The sequence below is a fragment of the Salmo salar genome, chromosome 17, assembly GCF_965601325.2.
Source record: "Salmo salar chromosome 17, fSalSal1, whole genome shotgun sequence".
NCBI classification, from domain to species: domain Eukaryota; kingdom Metazoa; phylum Chordata; class Actinopteri; order Salmoniformes; family Salmonidae; genus Salmo; species Salmo salar.
In genome coordinates, this window is record NC_138307.1 from 29,123,990 (window position 1) to 29,136,033 (window position 12,044).

Here is a 12,044-nt window from a genome sequence, read left to right on the forward strand (position 1 = left end):
GTTTAGCATCGTATCTCTGTCTCTCTATGGCTGTTTAGCATCGTATCTCTGTCTCTCTATGGCTGTTTAGCATCGTATCTCTGTCTCTCTATGGCTGTTTAGCATCGTATCTCTGTCTCTATGGCTGTTTAGCATCGTATCTCTGTCTCTCTATGGCTGTTTAGCATCGTATCTCTGTCTCTCTATGGCTGTTTAGCATCGTATCTCTGTCTCTCTATGGCTGTTTAGCATCGTATCTCTGTCTCTCTATGGCTGTTTAGCATCGTATCTCTATGGCTGTTTAGCATCGTATCTCTGTCTCTCTATGGCTGTTTAGCATCGTATCTCTGTCTCTCTATGGCTGTTTAGCATCGTATCTCTGTCTCTATGGCTGTTTAGCATCGTATTTCTGTCTCTATGGCTGTTTAGCATCGTATTTCTGTCTCTCTATGGCTGTTTAGCATCGTATCTCTGTCTCTCTATGGCTGTTTAGCATCGTATTCTGTCTCTATGGCTGTTTAGCATCGTATCTCTGTCTCTCTATGGCTGTTTAGCATCGTATCTCTGTCTCTATGGCTGTTTAGCATCGTATTTCTGTCTCTATGGCTGTTTAGCATCGTATCTCTGTCTCTCTATGGCTGTTTAGCATCGTATCTCTGTCTCTATGGCTGTTTAGCATCGTATTTCTGTCTCTATGGCTGTTTAGCATCGTATTTCTGTCTCTCTATGGCTGTTTAGCATCGTATCTCTGTCTCTCTATGGCTGTTTAGCATCGTATCTCTGTCTCTATGGCTGTTTAGCATCGTATCTCTGTCTCTATGGCTGTTTAGCATCGTATCTCTGTCTTTCTATGGCTGTTTAGCATCGTATCTCTGTCTCTCTATGGCTGTTTAGCATCGTATCCCTGTCTCTCTATGGCTGTTTAGCATCGTATCTCTGTCTCTCTATGGCTGTTTAGCATCGTATCTCTGTCTCTATGGCTGTTTAGCATCGTATCTCTGTCTCTCTATGGCTGTTTAGCATCGTATCTCTGTCTCTCTATGGCTGTTTAGCATCGTATCTCTGTCTCTATGGCTGTTTAACATCGTATCTCTGTCTCTATGGCTGTTTAGCATCGTATTTCTGTCTTTCTATGGCTGTTTAGCATCGTATCTCTGTCTCTATGGCTGTTTAGCATCGTATCTCTGTCTCTATGGCTGTTTAGCATCGTATCTCTGTCTCTATGGCTGTTTAGCATCGTATCTCTGTCTCTATGGCTGTTTAGCATCGTATCTCTGTCTCTCTATGGCTGTTTAGCATCGTATCTCTGTCTCTATGGCTGTTTAGCATCGTATCTCTGTCTCTATGGCTGTTTAGCATTGTATCTCTGTCTCTCTATGGCTGTTTAGCATCGTATTTCTGTCTCTCTATGGCTGTTTAGCATCGTATTTCTGTCTCTATGGCTGTTTAGCATCGTATTTCTGTCTCTATGGCTGTTTAGCATCGTATCTCTGTCTCTCTATGGCTGTTTAGCATCGTATTTCTGTCTCTATGGCTGTTTAGCATCGTATTTCTGTCTCTATGGCTGTTTAGCATCGTATTTCTGTCTCTATGGCTGTTTAGCATCATATTTCTGTCTCTATGGCTGTTTAGCATCGTATCTCTGTCTCTCTATGGCTGTTTAGCATCGTATCTCTGTCTCTCTATGGCTGTTTAGCATCGTATCTCTGTCTCTCTATGGCTGTTTAGCATCGTATCTCTGTCTCTCTATGGCTGTTTAGCATCGTATCTCTGTCTCTCTATGGCTGTTTAGCATCGTATCTCTATGGCTGTTTAGCATCGTATCTCTGTTTCTCTATGGCTGTTTAGCATCGTATCTCTGTCTCTCTATGGCTGTTTAGCATCGTATCTCTATGGCTGTTTAGCATCGTATCTCTGTCTCTATGGCTGTTTAGCATCGTATCTCTGTCTCTCTATGGCTGTTTAGCATCGTATCTCTGTCTCTATGGCTGTTTAGCATCGTATTTCTGTCTCTATGGCTGTTTAGCATCGTATTTCTGTCTCTATGGCTGTTTAGCATCGTATTTCTGTCTCTATGGCTGTTTAGCATCGTATCTGTCTCTCTATGGCTGTTTAGCATCGTATTTCTGTCTCTATGGCTGTTTAGCATCGTATCTCTGTCTCTCTATGGCTGTTTAGCATCGTATCTCTGTCTCTCTATGGCTGTTTAGCATCGTATCCCTGTCTCTCTATGGCTGTTTAGCATCGTATCTCTGTCTCTCTATGGCTGTTTAGCATCGTATCTCTGTCTCTATGGCTGTTTAGCATCGTATCTCTGTCTCTCTATGGCTGTTTAGCATCGTATCTCTGTCTCTCTATGGCTGTTTAGCATCGTATCTCTGTCTCTATGGCTGTTTAACATCGTATTTCTGTCTCTATGGCTGTTTAGCATCGTATTTCTGTCTTTCTATGGCTGTTTAGCATCGTATCTCTGTCTCTATGGCTGTTTAGCATCGTATCTCTGTCTCTATGGCTGTTTAGCATCGTATCTCTGTCTCTATGGCTGTTTAGCATCGTATCTCTGTCTCTATGGCTGTTTAGCATCGTATCTCTGTCTCTATGGCTGTTTAGCATCGTATCTCTGTCTCTATGGCTGTTTAGCATCGTATCTCTGTCTCTCTATGGCTGTTTAGCATCGTATCTCTGTCTCTATGGCTGTTTAGCATCGTATCTCTGTCTCTCTATGGCTGTTTAGCATCGTATTTCTGTCTCTATGGCTGTTTAGCATCGTATTTCTGTCTCTATGGCTGTTTAGCATCGTATTTCTGTCTCTATGGCTGTTTAGCATCGTATCTCTGTCTCTCTATGGCTGTTTAGCATCGTATTTCTGTCTCTATGGCTGTTTAGCATCGTATTTCTGTCTCTATGGCTGTTTAGCATCGTATTTCTGTCTCTATGGCTGTTTAGCATCGTATTTCTGTCTCTATGGCTGTTTAGCATCGTATCTCTGTCTCTCTATGGCTGTTTAGCATCGTATCTCTGTCTCTCTATGGCTGTTTAGCATCGTATCTCTGTCTCTCTATGGCTGTTTAGCATCGTATCTCTGTCTCTCTATGGCTGTTTAGCATCGTATCTCTATGGCTGTTTAGCATCGTATCTCTGTTCTCTATGGCTGTTTAGCATCGTATCTCTGTCTCTCTATGGCTGTTTAGCATCGTATCTCTATGGCTGTTTAGCATCGTATCTCTGTCTCTATGGCTGTTTAGCATCGTATCTCTGTCTCTCTATGGCTGTTTAGCATCGTATCTCTGTCTCTATGGCTGTTTAGCATCGTATTTCTGTCTCTATGGCTGTTTAGCATCGTATTTCTGTCTCTCTATGGCTGTTTAGCATCGTATTTCTGTCTCTATGGCTGTTTAGCATCGTATTTCTGTCTCTATGGCTGTTTAGCATCGTATTTCTGTCTCTATGGCTGTTTAGCATCGTATTTCTGTCTCTATGGCTGTTTAGCATCGTATCTCTGTCTCTCTATGGCTGTTTAGCATCGTATTTCTGTCTCTATGGCTGTTTAGCATCGTATCTCTGTCTCTCTATGGCTGTTTAGCATCGTATCTCTGTCTCTCTATGGCTGTTTAGCATCGTATCTCTGTCTCTCTATGGCTGTTTAGCATCGTATCTCTGTCTCTCTATGGCTGTTTAGCATCGTATCTCTGTCTCTCTATGGCTGTTTAGCATCGTATCTCTGTCTCTCTATGGCTGTTTAGCATCGTATCTCTATGGCTGTTTAGCATCGTATCTCTGTTCTCTATGGCTGTTTAGCATCGTATCTCTGTCTCTCTATGGCTGTTTAGCATCGTATCTCTATGGCTGTTTAGCATCGTATCTCTGTCTCTATGGCTGTTTAGCATCGTATCTCTGTCTCTCTATGGCTGTTTAGCATCGTATCTCTGTCTCTATGGCTGTTTAGCATCGTATTTCTGTCTCTATGGCTGTTTAGCATCGTATTTCTGTCTCTATGGCTGTTTAGCATCGTATTTTTGTCTCTATGGCTGTTTAGCATCGTATCTGTCTCTCTATGGCTGTTTAGCATCGTATTTCTGTCTCTATGGCTGTTTAGCATCGTATCTCTGTCTCTCTATGGCTGTTTAGAATCGTATCTCTGTCTCTCTATGGCTGTTTAGCATCGTATCCCTGTCTCTCTATGGCTGTTTAGCATCGTATCTCTGTCTCTCTATGGCTGTTTAGCATCGTATCTCTGTCTCTATGGCTGTTTAGCATCGTATCTCTGTCTCTCTATGGCTGTTTAGCATCGTATCTCTGTCTCTCTATGGCTGTTTAGCATCGTATCTCTGTCTCTATGGCTGTTTAACATCGTATTTCTGTCTCTATGGCTGTTTAGCATCGTATTTCTGTCTTTCTATGGCTGTTTAGCATCGTATCTCTGTCTCTATGGCTGTTTAGCATCGTATCTCTGTCTCTATGGCTGTTTAGCATCGTATCTCTGTCTCTATGGCTGTTTAGCATCGTATCTCTGTCTCTATGGCTGTTTAGCATCGTATCTCTGTCTCTATGGCTGTTTAGCATCGTATCTCTGTCTCTATGGCTGTTTAGCATCGTATCTCTGTCTCTATGGCTGTTTAGCATCGTATCTCTGTCTCTATGGCTGTTTAGCATCGTATCTCTGTCTCTCTATGGCTGTTTAGCATCGTATTTCTGTCTCTATGGCTGTTTAGCATCGTATTTCTGTCTCTATGGCTGTTTAGCATCGTATTTCTGTCTCTATGGCTGTTTAGCATCGTATCTCTGTCTCTCTATGGCTGTTTAGCATCGTATTTCTGTCTCTATGGCTGTTTAGCATCGTATTTCTGTCTCTATGGCTGTTTAGCATCGTATTTCTGTCTCTATGGCTGTTTAGCATCGTATTTCTGTCTCTATGGCTGTTTAGCATCGTATCTCTGTCTCTCTATGGCTGTTTAGCATCGTATCTCTGTCTCTCTATGGCTGTTTAGCATCGTATCTCTGTCTCTCTATGGCTGTTTAGCATCGTATCTCTGTCTCTCTATGGCTGTTTAGCATCGTATCTCTATGGCTGTTTAGCATCGTATCTCTGTTTCTCTATGGCTGTTTAGCATCGTATCTCTGTCTCTCTATGGCTGTTTAGCATCGTATCTCTATGGCTGTTTAGCATCGTATCTCTGTCTCTATGGCTGTTTAGCATCGTATCTCTGTCTCTCTATGGCTGTTTAGCATCGTATCTCTGTCTCTATGGCTGTTTAGCATCGTATTTCTGTCTCTATGGCTGTTTAGCATCGTATTTCTGTCTCTCTATGGCTGTTTAGCATCGTATCTCTGTCTCTATGGCTGTTTAGCATCGTATCTCTGTCTCTCTATGGCTGTTTAGCATCGTATTTCTGTCTCTATGGCTGTTTAGCATCGTATTTCTGTCTCTATGGCTGTTTAGCATCGTATTTCTGTCTCTATGGCTGTTTAGCATCGTATTTCTGTCTCTATGGCTGTTTAGCATCGTATCTCTGTCTCTCTATGGCTGTTTAGCATCGTATATCTGTCTCTCTATGGCTGTTTAGCATCGTATCTCTGTCTCTCTATGGCTGTTTAGCATCGTATCTCTGTCTCTCTATGGCTGTTTAGCATCGTATCTCTATGGCTGTTTAGCATCGTATCTCTGTCTCTCTATGGCTGTTTAGCATCGTATCTCTGTCTCTCTATGGCTGTTTAGCATCGTATCTCTATGGCTGTTTAGCATCGTATCTCTGTCTCTCTATGGCTGTTTAGCATCGTATTTCTGTCTCTATGGCTGTTTAGCATCGTATCTCTGTCTCTCTATGGCTGTTTAGCATCGTATTTCTGTCTCTATGGCTGTTTAGCATCGTATCTCTGTCTCTCTATGGCTGTTTAGCATCGTATCTCTGTCTCTATGGCTGTTTAGCATCGTATTTCTGTCTCTATGGCTGTTTAGCATCGTATTTCGGGCTCTCTATGGCTGTTTAGCATCGTATCTCTGTCTCTCTATGGCTGTTTAGCATCGTATCTCTGTCTCTATGGCTGTTTAGCATCGTATCTCTGTCTCTATGGCTGTTTAGCATCGTATCTCTGTCTTTCTATGGCTGTTTAGCATCGTATCTCTGTCTCTATGGCTGTTTAGCATCGTATCTCTGTCTTTCTATGGCTGTTTAGCATCGTATCTCTGTCTCTATGGCTGTTTAGCATCGTATCTCTGTCTCTCTATGGCTGTTTAGCATCATATCTCTGTCTCTATGGCTGTTTAGCATCGTATCTCTGTCTCTCTATGGCTGTTTAGCATCGTATTTCTGTCTCTATGGCTGTTTAGCATCGTATCTCTGTCTCTCTATGGCGGTTTAGCATCGTATTTCTGTCTCTATGGCTGTTAGCATCGTATTTCTGTCTCTCTATGGCTGTTTAGCATCGTATCTCTGTCTCTCTATTGCTGTTTAGCATCGTATTTCTGTCTCTCTGTGGCTGTTTAGCATCATATTTCTGTCTCTCTATGGCTGTTTAGCATCGTATTTCTGTCTCTCTATGGCTGTTTAGCATCGTATCTCTGTCTCTCTATGGCTGTTTAGCATCGTATCTCTGTCTCTCTATGGCTGTTTAGCATCGAATTTCTGTCTCTCTATGGCTGTTTAGCATCGTATCTCTGTCTCTATGGCTGTTTAGCATCGTATTTCTGTCTCTATGGCTGTTAAGCATCGTATTTCTGTCTCTATGTCTGTTTAGCATCGTATTTCTGTCTCTATGGCTGTTTAGCATCGTATTTCTGTCTCTATGGCTGTTTAGCATCGTATTTCTGTCTCTATGGCTGTTTAACATCGTATCTCTGTCTCTATGGCTGTTTAGCATCGTATCTCTGTCTCTCTATGGCTGTTTAGCATCGTATCTCTGTCTCTCTATGGCTGTTTAGCATCGTATCTCTATGGCTGTTTAGCATCGTATCTCTGTCTCTCTATGGCTGTTTAGCATCGTATCTCTGTCTCTCTATGGCTGTTTAGCATCGTATCTCTATGGCTGTTTAGCATCGTATCTCTGTCTCTCTATGGCTGTTTAGCATCGTATTTCTGTCTCTATGGCTGTTTAGCATCGTATCTCTGTCTCTTTTTGGCTGTTTAGCATCGTATCTCTGTCTCTCTATGGCTGTTTAGCATCTTACCTCTATGGCTGTTTAGCATTGTATCTCTCTATGGCTGTTTGTGCAGTTATTTGATGCTTTTATTTGTGTGTTGTCTCTACTACTGTAGGTCTCTATGTGTTGTCTCTACTGCTGTAGGTCTCTATGTGTTGTCTCTACTGCTGTAGGTCTCTATGTGTTGTCTCTACTGCTGTAGGTCTCTATGTGTTGTCTCTACTGCTGTAGGTCTCTATGTGTTGTCTCTACTGCTGTAGGTCTCTGTGTTGTCTCTACTGCTGTAGGTCTCTGTGTTGTCTCTACTGCTGTAGGTCTATGTGTTGTCTCTACTACTGTAGGTCTCTATGTGTTGTCTCTACTGCTGTTGGTCTCTATGTGTTGTCTCTACTGCTGTAGGTCTCTATGTGTTGTCTCTACTGCTGTAGGTCTCTATGTGTTGTCTCTACTGCTGTAGGTCTCTATGTGTTGTCTCTACTGCTGTAGGTCTATGTGTTGTCTCTACTGCTGTAGGTCTATGTGTTGTCTCTACTACTGTAGGTCTCTATGTGTTGTCTCTACTGCTGTAGGTCTATGTGTTGTCTCTACTGCTGTAGGTCTATGTGTTGTCTCTACTGCTGTAGGTCTCTGTGTTGTCTCTACTGCTGTAGGTCTCTGTGTTGTCTCTACTGCTGTAGGTCTCTGTGTTGTCTCTACTGCTGTAGGTCTATGTGTTGTCTCTACTGCTGTAGGTCTATGTGTTGTCTCTACTGCTGTAGGTCTCTGTGTTGTCTCTACTGCTGTAGGTCTATGTGTTGTCTCTACTGCTGTAGGTCTATGTGTTGTCTCTACTGCTGTAGGTCTCTGTGTTGTCTCTACTGCTGTAGGTCTATGTGTTGTCTACTGCTGTAGGTCTCTATGTTGTCTCTACTGCTGTACGTCTCTATGTGTTGTCTCTACTACTGTAGGTCTCTATGTGTTGTCTCTACTGCTGTAGGTCTCTATGTGTTGTCTACTGCTGTAGGTCTATGTGTTGTCTCTACTGCTGTAGGTCTCTATGTGTTGTCTACTGCTGTAAGTCTCTATGTGTTGTCTCTACTGCAGTATGTCTCTATGTGTTGTCTACTGCTGTAGGTCTATGTGTTGTCTCTACTGCTGTAGGTCTATGTGTTGTCTCTACTGCTGTAGGTCTCTGTGTTGTCTCTACTGCTGTAGGTCTATGTGTTGTCTCTACTGCTGTAGGTCTTCATGTGTAGGTCTCCATTTGTGTTCTCTTCTACTGCAGGTTTCCATGTCTTTCCTACCTTTGTCCTGTACGAACTGACAGTCCTGGTGGTGCTGACTCTCTCACTGGTCATCATGAAGGTATGCTCTTTGTTGCTTTAAACCACTCTCACTTACTTATTTTCTCTCTCTCTCTCCCCCTTTCTCTCTCTCCCCCTCTCTCTCTCCCCCTCTCTCTCTCGCCTTCTCTAATTAAACACCACCTCCTCTCCATGTCCCTGTTAGTTCCTGATGGCGGTGTTGGTGCTGTCGGCCATCTTGCCTGAGGGTTCTCGCCACATCCGTTGGATAGTGTCTGCCGGCCTGGCGCAGGTCAGCGAGTTCTCCTTCGTCTTGGGGAGCCGCGCCCGCCGAGCTGGCATCATCTCCAGAGAGGTACTTCTACCGACAAACAGACCACCACTCCATGCTTAGTTCCAAATCAAACAATAGCCACTAGTACCTAACCACTACCCCTAACCACTACCCCTAACCCTAACCAGTACCTCTAACCACTACCCCTAACCACTACCCCTAACCACTACCCCTAACCGCTAAACACTACCCTAACCACTACCCCTAACCACTACCCCTAACCGCTAACCACTACCCTAACCACTACCCCTAACCACTACCCCTAACCACTCCCCCTAACCGCTAACCACTACCCTAACCACTACCCCTAACCACTACCTCTAACCACTACCCCTAACCACTACCCCTAGACACTACCCCTAGACACTACCCCAAGACACTACCCCTAGACACTACCCCTAGACACTACCCCTAGACACTACCCCTAACCACTACCACTAACCACTAGCCCTAGACACTACCCCTAGACATTACCCCTAGGCACTACCTCTGGACACTACCCCTAAGCGCTACCCCTAAGCGCTACCCCTAAGCGCTACCCCTTGACACTACCCCTTGACACTACCCCTAGACACTACCCCTAACTACTACCCCTAACTACTACCCCTAGCACTACCCCTAGACACTACCCCTAGACACTACCCCTAGACACTACCCCTGGACACTACCCCTAACCACCACCTCTAGACACTACCCCTAACCACTACCCCTAGACACTACCCCTAATCACTACCCCTAACCACTACCCCTAGACACTACCCCTAACCACTACTTCTGGACACTACCCCTAAGCGCTACCCCTAGACACTACCCCTAGACACTACCCTTAACCACTACCCTTAACCACTACCCTTAACCACTACCCCTAGACACTACCCCTAGACACTACCCCTAGACACTACCCCAAGACACTACCCCAAGACACTACCCCTAAGCGCTACCCCTAAGCGCTACCCCTAAGCGCTACCCCTAAGCGCTACCCCTAACAACTCCCCCAAGACACTACCCCTAGACACTACCCCTAGACACTACCCCTAGACACTACCCCTAGACACTACCCCTGACCACTACCTCTGGACACTACCCCTAGACACTACCCTTAGACACTACCCCTAAGCGCTACCCCTAACCACTCCCCCTAACCACTCCCCCTACCCACTACCCTTAGACACTACCCCAAGACACTACCCCAAGACACTACCCCTAGACACTACCCCTAGACACTACCCCTAACCACTACCCCTAACCGCTACCCCTAACCGCTACCCCTAACCGCTACCCCTAACCGCTACCCCTAGACACTACCCCTAGACACTACCCCTAGACACTACCCCTAGACACTACCACTAACCACTACCCCTAACCACTACCCCTAGGCACTACCCCTAACCACTACCTCTGGACACTACCCCTAGACACTACCCTTAGACACTACCCCTAAGCGCTACCCCTAACCACTCCCCCTACCCACTACCCTTAGACACTACCCCAAGACACTACCCCAAGACACTACTCCAAGACACTACCCCAAGACACTACCCCAAGACACTACTCCAAGACACTACTCCAAGACACTACTCCAAGACACTACCCCAAGACACTACCCCTAGACACTACCCCTAGACACTACCCCTAACCACCACCTCTAGACACTACCCCTAACCACTACCCCTAAGCACAACCCCTAGACACTACCCCTAACCCTAGACATTACCCCTAGACACTACCACTACCCCTAACCACTACCCCTAGACACTACCCTTAACCACTACCCCTAGACACTACCTTTTACCACTACCCCTAACTACTACCCCTAGACACTACCACTTCCCCTAACCACTACCCCTAACCAGTACCCCTAACCACTACCCCTAGACACTACTTGAAGATGTTTATGGCAATTGCAAGGTGAATGCATACAGGATCTAGAATACTACTGTCCTCTTCTTCTCCAGGTGTACCTGCTGGTTCTCAGTGTCACTACTCTGTCTTCTTCTTCCCCAGGTGTACCTGCTGGTTCTCAGTGTCACCACTCTGTCCTCTTCTTCCCCAGGTGTACCTGCTGGTTCTCAGTGTCACCACTCTGTCCTCTTCTTCCCCAGGTGTACCTGCTGGTTCTCAGTGTCACCACTCTGTCCTCTTCTTCTCCAGGTGTACCTGCTGGTTCTCAGTGTCACCACTCTGTCCTCTTCTTCTCCAGGTGTACCTGCTGGTTCTCAGTGTCACCACTCTGAGTCTTCTGCTGGCTCCGGTGTTGTGGAGAGCCGCCACACACAAGTGGGTCCCTCGAGCCGAACGCAAGACGCTCGCCCGCCCGCCCCCGCTGCTGCCACACCCAGCAGACTGAAACCCATAGGGGCCCTGCAAAAGGGCCAAAGGATCAAAGGTCATTCTCCCTCTTTCCATGGAGAAAATAGTAATGACCCATTATCTTTGGGTCATTGGTTGCATCCAAAATGGCACCCTGTTCCCTACATAGAGCCCTGATCTAAAGTAGTGCACTATATAACGAATAGGGTGCCATTTGAGATGCGATCATTGTAGAATGGTTTACATGTACTCATTGTTGTCTTGACTGTCATTCCTCCACTCACGTCCTACAGTAGTTATGGAGGGATCCCTGATGAGAATACCATTTTGGTTTGTGACGTCACATTGTTGGTGATGACATATTCCCTTCAAGGGAATATTATTAGTCTGGGGTTGCATAAAGATCAGTTTCCAGACATAGGCCAAGGTTAACAGTTCAACTTTCCATTTAGTATGTCTGAATGTCAAGCTGATACTGTAAAGTCTCAGTGTTCTAACCAAACACGGACATATAGAAACTGTATGTATGGGTTGTTTATGTCAGGGCTTTACATGTATGTATGCGTTATTGCACTCCTATGGCATCTAATGCTCTAAAATGTTTATTTTTCTTATGTTTCAGTGACTGTTTTATATGATAATGGCTCGATGATCTTATTCTGTTTGTATGGTGTACTGTACTGTACTGTAGCCTGCCTGGAGGAAAACTACTACAACTAGAAGACTTCCTGCTAATACATCATGCAAGGGAGAAATAAAGATATTGTATTTATTAGGCCAGTTATAGTTAGATTATGTATAAACGTTACAATGGAAATAAGGGGGTCATTCCAAGAACAATAAATTCCCATTTTACATTGTGTTAGGTTGGAGTTTGTTTAATATTCAACAAAATACAAAATGTTGTAATTATATAATTCAAAAATGTTGGAATATGCACTTATTTATTAAAAGATTGGTTTATGGGTTCGGGATATATATTTGAATATTGTCTGTCTCG

At 44.6% G+C, this 12,044-nt stretch overlaps 1 protein-coding gene across 4 annotated transcripts in view; it reads left to right on the plus strand.

Moving 5' to 3' along the window:
- The window catches only part of slc9d1 (solute carrier family 9 member D1), a 174,704-nt gene extending 162,686 nt beyond the window's left edge, over positions 1 to 12,018 (plus strand). The window contains exons 13-15 of one of the 4 annotated variants that reach the window (XM_082963747.1): positions 8,382 to 8,461; positions 8,606 to 8,755; positions 10,935 to 12,018. In XM_082963747.1, the coding sequence (XP_082819873.1) occupies positions 8,382 to 8,461; positions 8,606 to 8,755; positions 10,935 to 11,081 (377 nt within the window). In that variant the 3' untranslated portion in view covers positions 11,082 to 12,018. Of the gene's footprint in view, positions 1 to 8,381; positions 8,462 to 8,605; positions 8,756 to 10,689; positions 10,716 to 10,738; positions 10,772 to 10,934 lie in introns of those variants that run through there. The other 3 variants (XR_014381150.1, XR_014381152.1, XR_014381151.1) reach the window with 3 other exon arrangements.
- The last annotated feature ends 26 nt before the right edge of the window (positions 12,019 to 12,044 follow it).